General features: G+C 51.9%; 1 protein-coding gene across 2 annotated transcripts in view; it reads left to right on the top strand.

Annotated features, from left to right (window-relative positions):
• Nucleotides 1–19,353, top strand: part of LOC103921830 (merlin) — a 28,215-nt gene extending 8,862 nt beyond the window's left edge. The window contains exons 5-14 of one of the 2 annotated variants that reach the window (XM_009329857.1): nucleotides 86–168; nucleotides 876–951; nucleotides 1,263–1,397; nucleotides 3,694–3,768; nucleotides 7,760–7,882; nucleotides 8,258–8,475; nucleotides 9,847–9,952; nucleotides 15,446–15,576; nucleotides 17,332–17,491; nucleotides 19,294–19,353. In XM_009329857.1, coding sequence (XP_009328132.1) covers nucleotides 86–168; nucleotides 876–951; nucleotides 1,263–1,397; nucleotides 3,694–3,768; nucleotides 7,760–7,882; nucleotides 8,258–8,475; nucleotides 9,847–9,952; nucleotides 15,446–15,576; nucleotides 17,332–17,491; nucleotides 19,294–19,329 — 1,143 coding nt within the window. In that variant the 3' untranslated portion in view covers nucleotides 19,330–19,353. Of the gene's footprint in view, nucleotides 1–85; nucleotides 169–875; nucleotides 952–1,262; nucleotides 1,398–3,693; nucleotides 3,769–5,208; nucleotides 5,323–7,759; nucleotides 7,883–8,257; nucleotides 8,476–9,846; nucleotides 9,953–15,445; nucleotides 15,577–17,331; nucleotides 17,694–19,293 lie in introns of those variants that run through there. The other variant, XM_009329855.1, reaches the window with a different exon arrangement.
• The last annotated feature ends 1,477 nt before the right edge of the window (nucleotides 19,354–20,830 follow it).

Raw genomic sequence — 20,830 nt, 5'->3', positions numbered from 1 at the left:
TGGTGTTTCTGGCTTGCTTGCTGGCTAAGGAGACTGCGGCAAGAGCGGCGGTGTGACCTGGTCTCTGTCTCCCCGTGTATCTCAGGTAATAAACCTGTACCAGATGACTCCAGAGATGTGGGAGGAAAGGATAACAGCCTGGTATGCAGAGCACCGAGGCAGAGCAAGGTGAGTGTCTGCTGCAGCGGTGGGTCAGGGTCAGTCCCCTCGCCTGAAGAGTCACCAGGGTTTGGGGAGCTGGGGCAGGTGATGGATGAGCTCTGCTGGCAGCAGGGTTAATCCTGGCACAGCTCCGTAGCGGACTCACGAAGGGCAAAGGGCTTTCTCTGACTGCTCTGCGTGTGCCCTGCTGTCCCCTGGTCACTGATGGGGTCCTCGAGAGAACCTAGGGACTGATGCTCAGTAAGGGACCACCTGCAGAGCGGCCGGGAGGCAGGCGGCCCTGCCTAGGGGCTCAGGGTGCTTTTTGGGCCAGGAAAAGCAATGGGGATTCGGACTGATGAGGTGCATTGCTGGCTCAGGTGGTAAAATGCTCCTTGTGGGGGATAAGCCTAAAGTCAGATGGATCTGAAGGAGGGGCCTCCCAGCCAGGGATTTCCTATTTATGCTTAAGGGACTGGGAGAGGGACAAAGCAAGGCTTGAAGTGCTGCATCTGGCTGGGCAGGCGTCAGCAGCCGTTAAGACGCCGCCAAGCTGCAGAGTGGGATTTGCTGTTGGACTTCATTGATCCTGCCAGCAAAGACAGGCTTGACCTGTGCGATAGAGACGGTCCAGGCTTTAAAGCCTTGTGAGTGCTTAGGATCAGAAAAAGCCGCCATCCCCCTCTGTCTGATCCTACCAAACATCGTAACACTGGCCTTTTTTTGTCTGACAGAGATGAAGCTGAGATGGAGTATTTGAAGATAGCTCAGGACTTGGAGATGTACGGAGTGAACTATTTTGCGATTAGGGTGAGTGTGGGTTGCGGGTCACGTTTTCTTGCTGGTGTAGCTCTTGCGTCAGTCTTCATCTTTTGTGTTGCTGTGAGATTGGATGAGTGGAGCCCTGGAGAGCCAGCAGACCTGGGAGACGGCTGCGGTGCCTTGGTGAGAGTCCCCGCTGCAGCGTGCTGCTCTGATAGCTGCCGGGGAGGCAGAAGCTCTTTTAATATGCAGTGCTGGTGGGTCACTGCTCAGGGCTGGTTGATGAAGCTAACAATGGCTCATGTCAGACCCTCCGAGTGGAATAAAAGGGTTTTCTGCTCTTTTCTTTCCTCCTGCAGAATAAAAAGGGCACCGAACTGCTTCTTGGAGTTGACGCCTTGGGTCTTCACATTTACGACCCAGACAACAGGTTGACTCCTAAAATCTCCTTTCCGTGGAACGAGATCCGGAATATCTCGTACAGCGATAAGGAGGTATGGATACATCTCCCCTCTTCCCTGAGAGCAGTAAGAACGCAATTGCGATTTAAGATGATTTCTCTTCGCTTCTCTGTCTGCTGTGCTCGCTATCACCAGCTTAGCTAAGGGCAGCTCAGCTTCTCCAACTGCAACCTTAATTCCAAGCCTTTCTGAAACCTTCCAGGAGCGGGCATACAAGAGGTCAGCGGGGATCTATTCTCCTGTTTGGTTTTAGAGTACGTTCAAACCCACTATGTGATTTTTTTCAAAAAACAAAATCGCTGTTGATGTGCTTAGCCCAAATATCAAAGTTCAGAAGTTGAGATGTCTGCTTTACTGTACGTATTACAGTATATATTACTGTGTGCATATATACCGTATTATGAAATATAGCGAGATGTACGCCTGGCGAGAAGAGCTCTTGCCATATCATTAGATCATCTTGAGTTTTCAGGCTGCCTGACTTAGCATAACAGCTGGAATCTTTTTAGGAAGTTGAGTAATTTAAGCCTGCTATCGGATAGATATTTATTAAATCCAGAGCATAAATATGAATCTTCTGAATCATTGGCCACCAAACCTCGTTGAGAGTAGCAGTGAGATTGGCTGTGGAGGGGAAACTGATCCGCTCAATTTTCAGTCTGAGAGAGCTGCTCAAAGAAAACCAGCTGCCTTTATGGTAAAGAAGAAAATTAACTTCTTAATTAAAAATTGTTTTCCAATCTAAACATCAGGGTAAAAGCTTAAGGTTTCTCATCAGCTGCATTTATCGCACGTCTTGTGAAGTTTTTTTTTATAAGCAGTAAGGCTGTGCTGGAAGCCTCTTCGCTTGTTTTACCCCTTAAAAATAAAGAGCTTCACAACTCTGCAAAACAGCCCAGCGCTCAGAGGCTTTGGAAGGCTTTCCTGCCTGGGACAGAGGAGCGCAGTGGAAGAAGCTGTCCGGCCAGGCCTTGCCTCAGAAACCCGGGGACTGAAGCCTCCGCAACCAGGCCTTGACGCAAGACTGTAATAGAGCCTTCTCTTGGGGGAAAGGACTGCCACCTTCCATCAGGTCAATCGTCTGTGTAATAAGATGACCACAAGTGGACCTGACGTGATAGTAGACAGTCTTCATAGCTGGGTATGACGGCTACGTCGACGCAACAGAAGGATTTAATCCGTCGTAACAAAGATTGACTGTTTACGTGGAACTGAAATTCCTCTCCTGGCATATTTCTGCTGTTGCTTTCAATGACTGGTGAGGGTTCTGCCAGAGCCCGAGCCCAGGGACATTCACGCACGTCTGCCTGTGTGAAAGTCTTAAAAGATTGGCTCTTAAACTGACAAAACAAAACACTGCCAGGGCGAGTTCTGCTGAGCCCTTTTCAGGCAGTACAATGTATTGACAAATAGACCTACTTTAATGGACACAGGCTGCCTGCTCGAGCGCTGTCTCTTCAGCTGGTTATTTTTGTAGCGTGTGGGGGAGTGATGGGATATATGCATGCCTTCTAAAAAGTGCGGTGTTGCAGAGCACTCCATCTCTTCAAGTATCCTTTTGTTAGTTCAGAGTCTTCTGTCCGTCCAGGGGCTGTATTACCGAAACCCTCGAGTCTGGCGATGCCACCTATGTCCTCTTGAGAGACCCGCTGTGGGAAAGCTTTTTGGAGAGGGTAAACCCAGGCTGTGGTTAGAGCTGTTCGGTTGGGACGTGGAGCGTAAATGAAAGTTAGAGCAAGGGAATCATATTTTGAATTGCGGAGCAGTCTCGTGACACGGCTGACTTCTGGAGAACAAAATGCACGGAGAGTCCTTTTGGGGAGCCCTTGCGAGTGGAGGTGGCAACGGGAAGGGCAGCAGCTCCTGTTGCTGTGTTCCTAATGCAACCCTCCTGCCCGTCCATCGGGCAGCTGAGCTGGTTCTTCCTCCCTTCAGAAGTGCCATGAGTTTCTGCTGCCGGTTCTCAGTTCCCTGCAGCTGCCAGGAGAGCAGCGTCTTGCCTCAGGAGGTGCTGAGCTGTCTCTGCCCTCTGCAAGGTGCTCTGCAGAGGACACCGGCTGTCGGGCACTGCAGTCTGCAGGTGGACGGCGCTCTCATTGCTTCTGTGGCACTCGCGTTTTTCTGACCGGAGGAACAGTTGTCTCCTTGGTTGCTTTTGATACGAGTTCTCTTGCTTGGCGAAAAGCCATGGGGACAGCTCTCAGCCTTGTTTGTCTGACACTGCTGACCTCCTCTGAGCCAAAGCTTTCAGCAAGACTTTTATAGCTGTGGTTTTATTAAATGCATCGCTCTCTGATAACTCTCTCCCTCTTTATTTTTTCCTTTGCAGTTTACGATTAAGCCATTGGACAAAAAGATTGATGTTTTTAAATTCAATTCATCAAAGCTGCGTGTGAATAAGCTGGTAAGTCTACAGAGTAATTTTTATTGCCTGCAGCAGTAGTTTCTGCAGGCAGTACGAGCCAATGTTCTTTTCCTTCGAGCAGTCGGAGGGAGCGTGCTGGCCTGGCTGGACTGTAGATGTGATTTGGTAGAGCAGTTACTACTCGGTCGTAGCCTCTAGAAGAGAAGGGGGAAGCTCAAGTCAAGCTCCTTCACAGAACCTCTCCCCCCTCTCCTGTTTTTGTGCTCCCTTTCTGAGCTCTCGGGTTACAGCTGACCTGCATGGCAGAAGCACTTAGTAAGTAAAACTTTCTCGTCACCCCATCTTTTCTCCAGAACCCCTTTCTTCTCCTGCGGATCTTTTCCGTTCTGTCCCGCGATGTAGATCTCCCTGTTTTGGGATGCACCGTTATCGGAGCCTCAGTCCCGGCTTTTCCTAGGCTGGTCCCCTCTGAGGATGCTCTCCTTGTACGAGGATGGAGCGGGCTACGTTGAGCTGTCCGGTTCAGCGTCTGTGTTAGAGACCAGCTTTAGCTAGTGTTCTGGATTTGGTATCTGGAGGAGCTTTGATCCAGATTCTGTAGTAGCTGTGCACCGTTGTTAAGGCGCACGAGGGACCTTTGCGGTCCTGGTTATAGGCTGTCGTGTACTTCACGTGCCGTAGGGAAGTGGGGCCTCCTGGCAAAGGCCTCATTCACTGCGCTCGTCAGGGTCATAGTGCTGAAGCTCCTCTGACTCCAGAGAAGTCATTCGTGACTTGTGAAATGGAAGATGGGCATGTGAATCAGTCTTTTAGAAAAGAAACCGAGTTTAGAAACCTGCTTCACTGCTGAAAAGAGCTTTCGCTCTTCTGTGTGCCCACCCCTTTGCTAACCCTCCTCTAGTATTGCCGCCTTCCTTGTCCTCCTTGAGTACCAGAGAAAACCAAACTGATGCTCAAAACCCTTCAGCAAAGGTATCTGAAGATGTCCAAGGAAGTTTTTGATAAGCCTTCCTGTTTGTCCAAGATGGAAAGTGGTTTTCCTTTTTTTTTTTTTTTTCCATCTCAATGCTTTAAACGTGCAGCTGGGAGAAGGTGCAAATTCATCCTGAACCTAAAGAAAGGGGGCAGTGAGAACCAGGGAAGCAGTCAGAGCTGTAGAAGTCTTTGTTTCATTATTTAGCCTAATGCCTTTTTAGAGCTGGTATAAAACTTGCCGGAACCGTGCTGTGCTGGATGCACAGAAAGCAGAAAATTGGTCCCTGCAGAGCTGGTAGCCCGGGAGGCGGTGTTTGGGATGGGACTTGGCTGTGCCTTGGCTCCCTGCCCCTCAGGGGTATGAGAGGGTTTGAGATCAGTGGGAGGAAGTGCTTACAAGCACCAAAGCCGTTCTGGTGTTTTTGTGTGTCGAGAATACAAACCACCTCATCGTCATCATGCGTACAGCTGTTTCTCTCCGCTCTTCACCCTTGACTGGAATAGATTCTTCAGCTGTGTATTGGAAACCACGACCTCTTCATGAGGAGGAGAAAGGCAGACTCGTTGGAGGTCCAGCAGATGAAAGCGCAGGCCAGGGAGGAGAAGGCCAGGAAGCAGGTGAGAGACATCTCGTATAACTAGAGCATGAGCCAAAATCAGAAATGCAAATGAACTTGGGAAGGAGCAGTCTCCAGGCTGGCATCAAGCACGTGGAGCAGCTTTGAGGGACGGTCCAGCTGAAGGTCTCTTTTTTTTAGTAGCCTCCTCCCACCTCACCGGTCATTCTCAACTTGGCTCTGCAGGTTGATGGCAGCCTGGCAGCCCGAGTCCAGCCCCCACGCTCAGGAGCAAAACTGGGAGGACGGGAGGGAAGAGCTAATCTGGGTGTCCTGCAAGTGCGTGTGCATCTTCCCTGCCTCGGTTCATGCCTGGGCGCCGCAGCTGGAAAGATGTAGTGTGTTGGGGTAGTTGCTTGTAGTTAAAGCAGGGGCTGTGAGGGGGAGCCGTGCTTTGCCGTAGTTCTTCACCTCATTTTCTAATTACATGGTGATGGAATGCACACCGACATTTCGGGGTGCGCAGCCTGCATGCTAATTCGGTGCTGGCCTCCTTTATCTGCCGCAGGCCAGCCCGGGCGGCAAAAATGGCTCTTTGGAGGCAGCAGCGTGTAGCCGATGAGCATATATCAGCATATTGGATTGTATGAATCATTGTTTTCTGCTCGTAGACCTTTTCTACTCACTGAAACTTGCACAGCTAATCTGAGTACCGGTGCTTAGAATATAAATGTCCCTTGCGCAATAAAACCGCTAGATAGCAGCAGAAGAAACCAAAGCAGTCACTCGCACCCAGGAGAGCCTTATGCTCGAGGGACTGCTAAGTTAATGGATTCGAGCGTGTCCACAGAGGTTCCTGCATGGTGCTGAAGTTGGGGTTGAGGTGCTCAGCTGGCCTGGAGGTGTGATGCGGCTTGTCTTGCAGGCACCTCCTGAAGCAGTTCTCCTTCCCGTAGCTTGCGGGGTGGCAGGAGAGGCCAGGACGTGAGTCACTACGAGGGCAGCCAGGCCAGCTCCTCTGGGGAAGAGGGGCTTCTTGCTTCCCGCCGGGATTCCTCTGCTCGGTGAGGAGTTGGCATTAGTGGAGCCAAAAGGTCCTACTTGGAAGGAGCAGCGTGGTGTCCAAGCGCTGGTGGCTTCAGGGACAGGTTTCGCCATCTTGTGAGGTTTTGGTGCATTTGAACGACACCAGCAAGAGCTGAGATCGCGTGCTTAGGTGGGCTGCTGGGAGGGGTGAGGGAGGTGGCCCACGGGCACTGAGAGTGCGCGGAAGCCTATCGCTTCGCGTGAGCTCTCAAATCCGGAGCACGTGTGCTCTGTGGGAAAGGTGGGGCTTCTGCTTGGGTTGGCTGCCCTCTCCTGAGCTAGCCACCGTGCTGTCTCGCCTGCTCTCTCTCCTCCCTCCATAGGATTCACCATTGTTAACTGGTTCCAGATAGTCCTTTTATATCGGGAATTCTTGTTAATGGAAGTCCTGAGCGGGATGCAGATCGTAATGATAATTAATGAGGGGAACCTTTAATAGAAGGAAGCGGAGCTGTTAGAGCAGTGGGCGTCCCGCTTTCAGAGCACAGTTGGTGTCCAAGGAGTGGAGAAATGTGTCGTCACACTTATTTCCCTTATTAAACCCAGCAGGTGGCCTGTGCAGTGCTGTAAGTCCTTGCTGTAGCGTGGATATTTATAATGCATCCATCTCTGTCGTACTGGAGTGCTTAAACTTGGTGTGTTAATTAGCCCGACGGCTCCCTTTGGTCGCTTGGCTAGCGGAGAGGCAGTTGTTGGGCACGCTCTGTCTGCACAGCACTCTGAGCATCTTCTGGGAAGAGGTGGCAGGGTTCTGGTGGGCTGTCTCAGCGTAGCTTGGATCTTCCCCTCCCGGAGAAGCATTGCTATTTCCTGCAGACGGAGCTGGAGGGAGAGAGTTCGTCATACCTAGGAATTGACAGGGGTGGTCGCTCTTTGTGACCTGCCCTATAAATGACTGGAAGTGAAGTTTCCAGCATGCTGGGTTAGATGTCTGATCAAAAGTAGCAGCTATCCACGTCCTTCAAACTCCTGCCTTGCGGTGTGTCTATATTTGATATTTCGAAGACGCCCTCAGACTGCCCTTAAGCCCAGTCTTGCCGTCAGTTCAACTTGCGGTAAGAACCTCTAGGTATAGCTGGAGCTCTTGGGACCCTACCTGTCTGAGTCCGCCCTGTGAGTCGGCGTAGGAGGGTACTGTGGGGACGTAACCACCGGCAGGCAGCTTGTGGGGCAGCGCTGTGGGTAGCTGCCTGATCAGAGGATAGGGGATTGTCTTGGGAATGGCACTCTTCAAGGGAGCGGGGTGCATCAGATCACCCCCATGTAGTGAAGTTCCCCATGTTGATAAGCAGAGAGGAGGCAGCAGTGCAGTCCTGTGCTCTAGCCCCCACGTAGTGACCCTTTCTCATACTACGGAAAGCCTTCCTAATGTGTGTTATTTCTCCTCGCTTTCCCCAATACCTTTTTCCTAGATGGAACGGCAGCGCCTGGCCCGAGAGAAGCAAATGAGAGAAGAGGCTGAGAGGACGAGGGATGAGCTGGAGAGAAGATTGATGCAGTTAAAGGAAGAGGCAACGATGGCCAACGAGGCTCTGGTGAGTCTCTGGGAGGTTGTTTCCCGAGGCACTGCAGCTGTTCCTCACCCTTTCCACTGCTGAAGCATTTTAGGAAGCACACTGTGACTGTCCTACGGCTGTTCTCAAACTGCTGCTGGTGGACGGTGATCAGAAGGCTGGATGGAGTTGATTTCATCCTGCTAGCCTGCTGTGGCAGGAGCACGGAGGAGGAGGATTTGGGACAGAGCCTGGGCACATCCAGGTCTTGGCTGCTGAAGGCTGCAGGCTCTCATGGAAGGGAGGGACTTTATGGGCCATGTGGAGCGAGCAGCCCAGGGCCCTGCTGCGGGGTTTGTAAGCACATTCGCGGAGACATTCAGTGCGCTTGATGACTTAATGTGCCTTAATTCTCAGATGAGGTCTGAAGAGACAGCAGACTTGCTGGCTGAGAAGGCTCAGATCACGGAGGAGGAGGCCAAGCTCCTGGCTCAGAAAGCAGCTGAGGCTGAACAGGAGATGCAGCGAATCAAAGCCACGGCCATCCGGACGGAGGAGGAGAAGCGACTGATGGAACAGAAGGTGCTAGAGGCAGAGATGTTGGCACTGAAAATGGCGGAGGAGTCGGAGAGGAGGTCAGAGGGTACAACCTTGCAGCTGCCTCTGCTTTGCTTTCCAACCCCCTTCTGACTTAGCTGAAAGAGTGGCTCATGCCTTGAGTTAGTCCATCCAACGGTTTGCAGTGAGCCCTTGGCCTCCCGTGCACGTACAGCAGCAAATGGCCCCGAGGCCCAGCTGGTTTCTCTCTCCATCTCGCTGTTTGCTACAGCTGGGCTGTCCCCGAGTGGGAAACGGTGCCGGTAGAGCAGTGGTGGCCCTGATCTTTCCCTGGATTGGAGCTGGAGACCCTTCTCTGAAGCCTTCTTTGGGAGAGATACTGTGGTGAGAGCAGCAGGGAAAGGGGCTGTCAGCTAGCGGGGGAGAAGGTACTGTGGTCCTTGTCAGGGCGCGGAAGGCAGAGTGCTAGCAGCAGTGGAAGCCAGCTCTACTTTTGGGTGATTTCTGCAAACACCCGCTGTGTTCCCTGAAGTATTTGACAACGTTAATAACGCTTGGGTGGTTTTTTTTTCTTCTGGATGGTAGATCTACATTCCCTATTTTCCTTTTATTCCTCTATTTACCTCTTAGTTGTTTAGTTCTCCTTACCAGTCGTGAGGTCTCTGTTTCAGGTTAGCCTTGAGGTCTCCCTAGCTCCTGGAGTCCTTGCTTCTTGTTAAAACTGGTGTTTCCATCCTCTTGATACCAGAGCCCAGGTCCCATGGTGCGCTTGGTAGCGAGCAAGTAAAAGATCATTCTTGTTTCCTTCCGACTGATTACTCCTTTCCGTGTGAGAGCTTGCTTGGTGTCAGCCCTTCTGCTTGGATGAACGCTGCCCTTGTCCATCTCTTCTTGCCTTGGTCTCCACTCAAATTTCAGTCCGGCAGAGAAAGCTTCCTTCCCTCCTGTGGCTTTCTCCTTGTGTGTGGGGGGGTGGTCCTTCAGGCTCAAGGGTAAATACTAGTTTTAGAATTGCTGGGCCCTGCGAGTAGGCAAAGGTGTGTGACCTTGGGGGCTTTTTTCCTTTTTGAATGTAGTAAACAATCGTTAGTAGAGGCTTTCTTGTCAGAAAACTGCCTCTCCTGCTGTAAGTCTGAGCTTAACTTCTGAAGTCGTTCTCCCCATTCTGGCATCTCGGTACGCTTCTCCAGCCCTTAGCCTTGCTCACTGATGATCACGCAGAGCCCGTGTCAGAGCCGCCCTTCTGTGGCTTGGATTTTTGTGCTAATTAAAACATCCCACATGTCAGAGGTTCTGGCGTTTCCCTTGCTCAAATGATGTCTTAGTTTAGGTCTTGTGGCGGGACGAATATCAACCTATTCTGCACCTACACTGTAATCCTGCTTCTCCATCTAATCATTCCTCTCAACTTCAGTCTGATATTTGCCATTTGCTATTTTTCTTTGTAGGGCGAAGGAGGCCGATCAGCTAAAGCAAGACCTTCAGGAGGCTCGCGAGTCTGAGCGGAGAGCAAAGCAGAAGCTTTTGGAGATCACCAGCAAGTCGTCCTACACGGTAAGAGCGTTCTGTATTGTAATCCCCGGTTCCCAGCCGGTGAACGTGCCCTCCTCTGTAGCCTGGAGGAGTCTTGTATCTCCATCCCGTCGGTGGAGGAGTATGAGCTGTCTCATTGCATCGCTTAGCAGCTGCTCGGAAACCCTTAGCAGTGCTTGCCCTTTTCATCCAGGCACCCCACCCAGCAGGAGATCGCTTTGCTCTTTTTAGTTTTTAGGACGAGAGGAAACGGCCTCAAGTTGTGCCAGGGGAGGTTTAGATTGGACGTGAGGAAAAATTTCTTTTCTGAAAGAGTGGTTAAACATTGGAACAGGCTGCCCAGGGAAGTGGTGGAGTCACCATCCCTGGAGGTATTTAAAAGACGGGTAGATGAGGCGCTGAGGGACATGGTTTAGTGGGCATGGGGGTGTTGGGTCGACGGTTGGACTCGATGATCTTGGAGGTCTCTTCCAACCTTCATGATTCTGTGATTCTCATGCTACAAGAGCAAGGGAGCTGCTGGTGAAATTAAAGACAGCACACTTTAAACCAATTTAACAACCATGTCAGAGCCATGCTTTGCTGGCACGTGTGGAGTGTACCAGCTCGGCGATAGCCTTTGAAATAGGGTTAAATACTTATGAAACGGAGGATGTCCTTGTTAGGTGGGATAAACATTGTTCAGAACGTGTAAATGCATTCTTTGGGCACAAACTGGACACTGTGCCTCTATGTGCTGGAAAAAAAACTTCCTTGAAGGGGAGATTGTTCCATAATTGCCCATTAAGGGGATTTCACACCTTCCTCTGAAGCATCTGGTACCGGTTGCTGCCGGGGACTGAAACGCCAGATTAAATGACCATCGCTCTGATCTGTCTGGCGGTTCCTTTCCTCAACTTCTCTAACTGTGCTGCAGGGCCTGCAAAACCCATCGAGTGCTCCCCTCCCCGCAGCTCACGCCTGCCACGGCTGCTGGCTCGGCTGCCTCGCTGTCCTGAGGGGTGAAGGGGGAAGAGCTCGCCGGCTTCAGGGGTAGGCTCAACAGATGTACGCGGGAGTTATGGACCCGTCTAGTACTGAAGTTTTAATTTGTACCTGCAGGCGCCTTCCCCCCTCCTCTGGAAACTTTTGAGGAGCAGATTGAAGAGGGCTTGAGATGAAGTAACTTTTCATCCGGATTCTCTGAAATTCCCTGCAAAAATGTTCAGAAGCTTTTAAAAACGGCAGTGATGGAAAATAGCCAGGTGCTCTTAGCCGTGGGACGCTCACTCAGGTGCTAGCTACCTCAGTGCTTTATCAAGCTTAGCTTTGGAGCGCTCCTTATTTTACAAGTCTCTAGGTTTCTGGGACCCACCAGTTCTTTAATCCTGGGTTTAACTTGTGCACAGGGTGGAGTGCCCTCATTGTAACTCTGCTGCGTGGCTCCATCAGTGCTGATGTTTGGGCAGCTCTTACACGTCCGTGCTCCCTCGTGTTGCTGTGTCCGTCCTCAGTCGAGCCAGCAGAACCACAGCTAGCGAGCCCTTCTGCGTAAACCCCCGTGCCTGTGCTGGCGGGCAGCGGCGTGGCTGGGTTCCTGCCTGCGGAGTTAAAGCCTCATTAGCGGGAATGCTGCAGGACCGCATGGAGCTCAGCTCCACCCCTCCAGCTGCATCTGCCTGGAGGCAATCCACGCAGAACCGCCTTGTCCAGACACAGGGCACTGCGTCCTCTCCCTTCCCTAAAGAGCCTTGGCCCTTCTGACGCGGCTGCCGGTGCCAGGGGAGAAGGGGACATGTTTTTTTCCTCCCCAGTTAGGTGGCAGGGTCCCCTCGTGCGGCTGCCGCTCCTCCTGCCCCTCTGGTAGCCCTGCCGTGTCTCACAGACTCTCCGGCTGTTGTTTTCTGAGGTCAGGAGGGTGCAAGCCTGACCGTTGTGCCCATATGCGGGTGACGACACCTTGCTGGCCCTCCCGTCCCCTGTTACGCCGGTCTCGCTTCTCCCTTCCCCTGCGGCCTCTCTCATCGCTCTGCTGCCTGCGTGTTTGGGGCAGACGAGTGAGGTGTGCCGAGATCCTGCGCGCACCACCTCGAAGAGCTGGATTCGGGCGAGCCTGCCTCCCCTGCTTCGGGCGAGCCTGCAGCCCCTGCCAGCGCGCAGAGGCACCCGGCGGGCGAACGCAGCCCGAGGGAGGGAATGAGCCCCGGGTGGCCTGGGGGATGAAGCAGTTTTGAAAGCTGCTGTTGGGAGGCTCGTGTCCCTCAGGTGAATGGCAGCTCTGCCAAATGGCGCAGGATTCCAGCTCCTCTCTTCCTTAATGAGGGTGTAACGCTGAGCTTGTTCTCTTCTGTGGTCCCCGTACTTGTGCTGTGTCGTCCCCCGGCACTGAGAACTAGACAGGACTTCCCTCGGGGGGAACAAAAGCAGGAGAGGAGAGGGGGAGTGGATGTATGTGTTGCAGAAAAGGCAAGAAACGGTTATTTTTTTCTCTTGTAACTTTTCAGTCTCCCATCCTGGTTCTTTAAAGCTTGTTTTGGTGTCTTTTTAGTCCTTGAAGCCCAAGCTGCTTTTGTGATGGGACTGGTAGGTGATGCATGAGAAAGATGACGACGTGAATCCGAGTCTCAGGCCGTCAGGCCTGGGAGAACGATTCATTCTTTACTGACTTGGCAGTGGCTCTTTGCCTCCTCCATTGCCCTTCAGGTATCACTCGTGGCAGGACTAAAGGCAGTCATCTCTTCTCTGATCCTCTGGAAGCAGTAAGCGGCTGTCTTGGGCTTGCCCAAATTCTTCAGCAGCTAAGTAAAGGCAGTGGCAGCAGCAGGAGGAGCTCTCCCTGCGGGGGAAGCCTCGTGACATGACTTGTTCTGTGCTTCCTCCATATCGTCTGTCTCGCTTGCTCTATGCTCCAGAGGGATGACCGCTGTCAGCGTCGTGCTTGCCTCTGTTAACTGCAGGAAATCGCTTTAGTGCAGTAACAGGGTTATGCAGTTTGTTCCAGGTGAGGAAACACATAAGGAAAAGGTCTGTGTCCCCTTTCATCATCCCGTGTCCCAGTGACACCCCTGGATTAAAAATCTCTGCACCTTGTGCAAGGCTTGCCCGGGATTATTGCAAATGGCAGGGAAATGCTTTGCTCCAGACACTAAGCCCGTGCCTTTGAAAGCCCGCAGCATGCCCTTTGCTCTTCCCTTACTCTTCCTCACTGCTGCTGCTCTCTGACTTCACCAATTTTTCGTTGCTTCATGAAAGAGCGGTCCTGAGGAAAGGCGAGGAAGTGGCTGTGGTAACCCTGACAAATTGGCATCTGGACTTAATGATTGCAGCAACTGAAATTCCTGCTCAACCGTTACTGCTGCTGTTTGGGGTGTTTTTTTTAAATAAAACCCAACAAGCTTGTGCTTAAAAAAAATGCGGAAGGTTGTTTGAAGGCCAGCAGGCTGGTTCTGATGATCCTGGCTCCCCGGCACAGCCGAGATCATAGAACCTCACGCGGGAAGGGCTTTGCAAACACCTGTGCGCCTTACAGGGAAGGGACTTGAATGTCAATGTGAGGCAAGTATTTAAATCAGTTAAGTGCTTTGGCAGACCTGTCCCCTTTCCTCCAAGACTGGAATTTAGGTACTCAGCTGCCCCTTTCAGCGCCTGCTCCAGAATTAATGCGGCTGTGTTCTGCGCTAGCAGCAATCGCAGAGGGGAGTAAGAAATCGTGTTTCCTTGTCGTGTGTGTCTAACTTACCTGCAACGCTCCAGCCAGACCGAGCAGTGCAGTTTCGGGTGCCGCCTTGTTTATCCTTGTACTAGGTGTTTGCGTCCCAGCTTCGCCTCTGCAGGGTAAATGAAATGTCGTCCCTCTCGGGTCTGTCCAGCTGAAGAGCGAGCAGGGGACGAGCCCTGGCTGTTTGTGAATTCCAGGCTGGCGGTGAGGGAAGAGGCAGGTTATTGTGCAGAGTAAATCTGTCACCGCCCTGGCACTGGCGGTTCTTGTTGAAGCAGAGCTAGCTGCAAACAGTCCCTGGGGTATCCCGAATAGGAGGAATGAGGGAAAGAAGCTCAAGATCTCGTCTGTTGGGACAGGTGCCCTGGAACCATCCCTCCGGCTTTTGGTGTGTGCTGCCAGAGCAGCCTGTCTCTGCAGCACCGCCTCCTGCCGTCCCCCAGTCCAGGCTGGTTTGGGCACGTTTTTTTCACTACAAGAATCCCTTAAAGCAAGAAGGAGCATCTAGCGGAGAGGTGGGTGACCTTTTGGATGCCGGGCTGGATTTCTCGTATCCAAAGCGGGGGGCTGAGCACGCTGGCAGCAGTTCTGACTCAGATCCACACGCACAGTCTGCCATCTGAAGCCGCTGTGCCATCCTTGACGTGTGCCACTGCTTGCGACCTCACCTAACGTATTACAAGAGCAGAGTGATGATTTGAGTCAGGATGCTTTTCCTCTGCTGGTAATGAGCCCATTTATTAGTGGTGTGACAGAATTTTTGACCGAGAGACGGGTCATTTTTTTTTTAGGGCGAGATAAAATCCAAGGGCCTGGCGGCATGTGTCAGAGGGGGGTATCACAGCATTGTGCAGGAGGAAGAAAGTCCCAAATCCTCGCTCAGGTGCGATATGAGTGATTCCCTATGTTCTCTCTGCATTTCCAACTGAGTCTGGCAGTGGTTCCTAAACACTTGGAACTGTAAATTACTGCGGAGAGAAAAATGTATCAGTGAGTCTCCGTGGACCTTACTGAAACCGCATCCCAAGTTAACCCTTGGGGTTACGTTGTTCTTTGCTCACACTGTGGGGAGCAGTGGGGTGCAGGACTCCGCTGTCGTACAGGGTCTCACGTTGCCCCTGTTCACAGCTTGCACTTTTTAAATTTGATTTAATGTTAAATAGCCATCGGATGTCTCCCAAGAGGCAGCTTCTGACCGGCGTGGTTTTAAGTGGCACAGCAGTGATAAAACCTAGATTTTTACGACGTTCTGTCAATAGATTCTGAAGGCAGGTGGTGTTTTCTCTCCTCTTCACGACCACAAAGAGCAGGGTCCCAGAGGAGCAATAGCTCTGAATTGAAGAGCAAATTGGGAATGGAGCAAGGGGATCTTCAGGCTGATCTGGTGCTTGGGACGCTGGCCTTGTTTGCTGCTCTGCTTCTGCAGCGCCTTGGAGTGCCTGCCGTCTTCCATGTTAAAAAGTCACCAGCTGAAGAGGAGCCTCGTAGTCTGCTCTCCAGAAAGCTTGAGGCTGGTTCAGACAGATGGGGTTGTGGGCTGTGTGGCGTCAGGAGTACATGTGCCCCCGCCCTTTCCCCGTGCAAATGATGAGATCCTTCCAGTTCAGCACCACTGCAAGGCAGAATACACCCAACTCCAAGAAGAGCGTGTGGTTACCTGTGAGAGTAGCAGATCAGGACCTTATTACAGCATTAGTAAGTAGCACCTTGTACTGCGTGCTTAGGTGTCGCTCTGATTTTACCTCCGTGTTGCAGAACATGTGCTGTAGGAACACTTTTGTGGCCAAAAGTGATTAATTTGTACTCTCTCTCTTTAGCAGTCCATGAACTCAAGTACGACAGCACTGCCTACCGACCTGCCAAGCTTCAACCTCATCAGCGAGAGCCTGTCCTTTGACTTCAAAGATACGGACATGAAGAGGCTTTCAATGGAAATCGAGAAAGAGAAGTACGTGGCATGCGTCCAGTCCGGGCCAGGGCTGGGATTTGCGCCTCGGTTGCAGCGGGCGGAATTGCACCGGGGCTGAATGTGGCTTTTACGTTCCAGACGAGCACCGGTGTGAGGTGAAAGGGGGAGGAATCTTTTGGGTTCGCGTTTACCAGGTCGTCAGTAGCTCTGCCCAGAGCATGATGTAGCTGCTGGTTGACCGTTTCTCTGGGTGGGGACCTGGTGTCACAAATGCATCCCAGCTGCCTGCTTAAAGGCGGGTTTAAGCACGCTGAGCCCTGCACCAGTCAGTTCCTCTCCGTGTGGTTAACCCGGCTCTTGGTTAGGCTCGAATTGTCCGTGTTGGTAGAAAGAGTTAACAGCGGTCCGACTGCTGGTGTGCTGAACTACTGCAGGCCGGCGCTCGTGCATTTGCGGTGTGTCCAGAGAAGGTAAAGATAGCTGGAGTCTGTGCTAAGGTCCCGCGTTAGGGCTTTAACCCCTTTTTCTTGGAATCTGTGTCATGTTTATGTATATATAAAAAGCGTGTGCAAACAAGTTTGGATGTGATTGTGAGCTTTGATCTTGTGTTTTCCTGAGGGTGTAAGTGTAGCCTTCAAAATTATAAATTTAGCAGAAATCAAAGCGGATCAGATTTTAGTCTCTGTAGTAATAATGTGCTTTGTTCGTTGATTGGGTAGTAGATCAAAGCTAGAAGGGCTCTGCCATAGCGCTCCGGCCAAAACTTCCTGGGGCTGGAATGAGATGCCCCGTGATCCCAGAGGGTGGTTCATTCTGCCTCTGCTGAGTGCCCTCTCCCGTGTATGAAATAACAGACCACTATGCTAGAGACAGGGGTTAAAAACTTTTCCTAAAGCTAGAAGGAGAAAGATAGAAGCTGAAAATAACAGGATAATTCCTGGTTCTGTACCCAGGTTGCTAACTAGGTCATCCCACTCTCCTAAGCAGGAAGAGCTTGGCTCTGCCAAATGCTGAAAGCAATAACATGCTTTCGCTGACTGCTCCGGGACTCTTTGTGTTCCTCGGGTGCTGAGATAAACCCTGCTACAAATTTTGGCACTCTGAAAAGGTTCTTGTTAGTCTGCTGGTACTTTGACCTGGGTCTCGGTGTTTAATCACAAGTACAAGGCTGGCATGGTGTGATTTTTCTCCAGTCGATGCTTCATCGTGGAAGGCAGTTAGGGCCGAGTTCTGAGAATGGCTGGGTTTGGGGTTTTTTTTTTTCTTTTTTTCTGTTTCTTCTGGGAGACCTTTCTCTCTCCCAGGGATGCTGTGTGTCTGAAAGATACCTGACATTTTGGGGGCAGTGCTTGCTCCCACACGGCTTACAAGCTAAATCCCTCTAAAACATGAGAAGTCAGTACATCAGGGTCCTTCCTTCCTGGAAGGATTCGTGCCTTTCCGCTATCTCGTAGACTGAAACTGCGTAATGTTAACCCGTGTCGTGGTGCAGCTTCACTCAGGAACGGGGACTGACAAATACCATCCAGCAGCTCCAGTTTGGCTTTATTTTTTTATAGTAACGTAACTTACAGTTTTGTTCGTGGGTCAGCTGTCTGGGTCCTCTTTTTAATAACGAACAAGTCGTTGCTCGGAGTAGTTTACTGTATGCTGTAAACGAACGTCGTCAGTTCCACACTCTAGAGGTGATGAAGATAAGGTTTTGCTGTTATAATTCCGTTATCGGCTGCCACGGTATCATGTCACCACGTGCAGCTGGCCGGTGCTAACCCAGGACTCTCTTGTGTGTGCTAGGGTAGAGTACATGGAGAAAAGCAAGCACCTGCAGGAGCAGCTGAACGAGCTGAAGACAGAAATTGAGGCACTGAAGCTAAAGGAGAGAGAGACAGCTCTGGATATATTGCACAACGAGAATGCCAGCCGAGGCAACAGCAAGCACAACACTATTAAAAAGGTATCGGAGGGCTCCAGTTTGTATCTCGCCTGATGAAATCCTTTAAAAACAACAACGAAATAACCCTTCCATTTGGTTTAGCTTTTGCACAAGTTGTTATAATAAAATTGTTTGACCTAGGCTTTCTTCCCCGGCTGCTTAGCTTTGAATCGGGGTGCAGAGAATTTCAGCTTCTGGTGGCTCCTGGTTTGTATTTGCCGCAGCCAAGCCTTGTCTCTTCAGTGCCGTGCGAGGGGATGCAAAGCTCTCGAGGTTTGAAGGTCTTGCTGAACCTTAACAGAAGCTGTGCAGGGATGCTGTTAGAAGGGATCTGCTACCCTCGTGACCCCAGGAACAGAAAAGCCCTACCTGCCTATTGCAGCCATTCCCTAAAGGCATTGCAAGGAAGCAGTCTTGAGCTTGGCTGGTGAATAATAACGGCAAAAATACTCCCGACTTACGGGCTCTCAGTAGAAAAAGCCAAAAGCCTCATCCTCTCTTTTAATCCGTTCTCGAGCAACCTGTAGTGCAGCTTCAAATGCTAACAGCAAAATCTTTCGCTAGCAGGGTGTGTGTGAGGTATCTGCTCCCTGTGCCGCGGACCCTGGAACCACCTGCCTCTAGAAATGTGTTTGGGATGAATGCTTAGCCAAAAAAGTTAGGATGGCTGGGTCTGCTAGCCCAGGGGTCACAACAAAGCCCGTTCTTTATTTGTACATCCAGTTCTCTTCCTTCTGCTTAGTAGCTCTGCTGTTCTCCCAGCTGGGCTGAGTGTAACGAGGGCCTTGGGGGCACATCCATAATCGGTACGGTGGGATGCAGTGGTCAGCCTCACTCACCTGCAAAGGCTTTTGCCCTGCAAAGGCTTTTACCCAGCTGGCTTTCTGCTAGCGGCTGTCCTTGTGAAGGACTCGGAAATCTGTGTGGCACGGGACGCAGGTTGTGGTAACAACTCCAGGTTTTAAAAACAAATCCTTATGTCTTCACTGCTCCCAGCTGCGAGTTAACGTCTGAAAGGATTTGAAAATTCGGTTCATGTCGACTTCCGTGGCTGGGAGTTTACGATCACAGAATTGGGGCAGGAAAATGAATCCAGCGTGTCTCCCTTCCCAGTTTCCCCGTGCTAGCCCTGAGCTATTCAGGTTCCTGTCCCTCCAGAGCGGAGAATATAAAAATCTTCACAGACCCTTTTGTCATCGTAGAATCTGAAGACATTTCTTCTCCCAGTAGGTTTTGGTAGGTTTTGTCTCCGTGCTCAGAGTCCTCAGTTTAAAAGGAAAATGCTGAATTTTCACTTCTGACAGAGACGAGTTCATGGAGAGCTGACGGTCCCATTTGTCTCACTTAAAGAAGGTGGCCGGGCAATCATTTCGATGTCTGTCAGGGCTCATCGCTGTAATTGGGACCGTGCGGTCAGTCTTCGTTCCTTTGAAGCTGGAGTCTTGTCCTGTCCCCCTCCCTTCAGGAGGGGACCGAGGCTGCCCGGCTCCTGCGTCTCAGCTGGAGAAGCAAAGGCTTTTAAATAATAGTCTATTAGTGGAGCACATCAGAATAAAATTACAGACTGCTTTTGTTCGTGCCACCAGCAGGTCAGGAGGGCTTTTGTCTTTGCAGTTGTGATGGAAAGGGAAAATGCGAGACACTGGAAATGGGATAGCAGTTCGGCAACACTTAAATAATACCAACCCTCTGCCCCACCTGGAGGCTGCTGATCACTTCAGCGCTCCGGGCAAACTGTACAGATTGCACAAATGACCTGACGTTGCTCGTATCACAGAGGATTTTTTTTTGTTGTTGTTGTTCATTTTATTTTGCTGGTTTAGCCTCAAGCCCAGGGCAGAAGACCTATCTGCATTTGAGACTTCAAAGTAGGTTATTCCAAGGTACTCTGCGTGGGGTGATGGGGTCACCGGCTGTAATACTAACCCGTGCATGAGCTTGCCTGCGATACGCACCGCTCTAGCCAGCTCCCATTGCTGCCACCCCTACAACTGCTCCGCCTTACGCGCGGCGGCGGGGTGCGGTGCCGGTGAGACCGGGCTCGCCGCCGCCCAGCGCCCTGCCCGTCCCCGAGGTGGACCCGTGCAGCATGTCGCAGGCAGCCGCCCTGCCCGGCTCTCGCTCCCTCGGTAGCCTTCACGGCCTCTCTGCGTTCGTTTTTGCACCTGATCCTCCGTGCTGGGAAGCGTCTTTCTTGGCAGAAGTTGAGCTGGCAACATCAGTGGGGGAGTGCAGGCGTAGGTGCTTAAATAATTAAACATGCCTGGTTTTGCTGTGCTGCCGGTGGCTGGGAATCTTTTGGAGGTGCAGGGTGGCCTTTGAAGATTTCTTTAATGAAGTAAACTAGGACCTTCTCCCTTGTTTGCTGCAGAAAGAAATTCAGGGTTTAAAAAAAAAAAAAATCAAACAACCAACCGAACCCCATCAACTCTTTGCTGCCAAAACTGTCGTAACAGGCTAAAAACACGCACCTCCGTCTTGGAGCGGAGCTGCACGTGGACGCGTTACCAGCGTCTGCCTGTTTGGGAAGCATCACAGGAAGGTAGAGCAGACGACCGAGGGCAGCCGGCGTCTGCGGGTATAGCTCTTGGGCGAGGCTGCAGCCGGGGGTGGCGCAGGGAGACTATGCTGGAGGTAGCGCTGTTGGTCACCGTCGCGCCCGGGGACACCGGCTGTCAGAGCCGCTCTCCTTCCCGCCTGCGGTGCCTCTTGCCTGTCCCCTGCCTCCTTCAGCACGCCGGTGACTCCTGCTCTGTTAACGCCACGTCTCTTCTTTCCAGAGCCTGCTTTCCTCCGAGGATTTGCCCTCGGTCCGCAGGCTGTGTGTGCGCAGAGCAGCGACTCCCTCCTTCGGGAGGATGAGTTTGGGGCGGCTTTTTTGCTCTTTCCTCGACTGTGGTTCTTGCCCACCCGCAGGGTTTAGCGAGTTTTGAGTGGTAGCGCTGAGGGAAGAAGCGGCGCGGACGCTGCGGTAGCAGCGCTCACGAAGGCGGGTGGCAAACCTGGTGGTAAGCGCCTTTGGAAAAGGCTTTCGTTAGAAGTTACTCTGAGGGCTTGCACAGCCCCGCCTGCGTGGCGGGCACGTACAGCTGACCGTGGAGCGATTCCTCAGCACCTCTGGAGCTCTACAGCGGAGGCAGGAGGATGCTTTAGATGCAGACTTCTCCCTGGCCGGCACCCAGAAGCGATCAGCAGAGGTTTGTGCCGTTCTTGGATGGACCAGCCCTTTCAGGGCTGCCCGCAGCGCTGTAAATCACGCCGGTTAGGGCGTTGTGCCGGCTGGCTGCTGCCAGCCGCTCTCGGGAGGGGCTGCGGGGGTTCCCCAGACCAGCCGCTCTCGTTGTTAAGCATTGCCTCTGG

Source organism: Pygoscelis adeliae, unplaced genomic scaffold (genome assembly GCF_000699105.1).
Source record: "Pygoscelis adeliae isolate BGI_AS28 unplaced genomic scaffold, ASM69910v1 Scaffold838, whole genome shotgun sequence".
In the NCBI taxonomy this organism is placed as follows: Eukaryota; Metazoa; Chordata; class Aves; order Sphenisciformes; family Spheniscidae; genus Pygoscelis; species Pygoscelis adeliae.
This window is presented reverse-complemented; position numbering and strand designations above follow the sequence as displayed.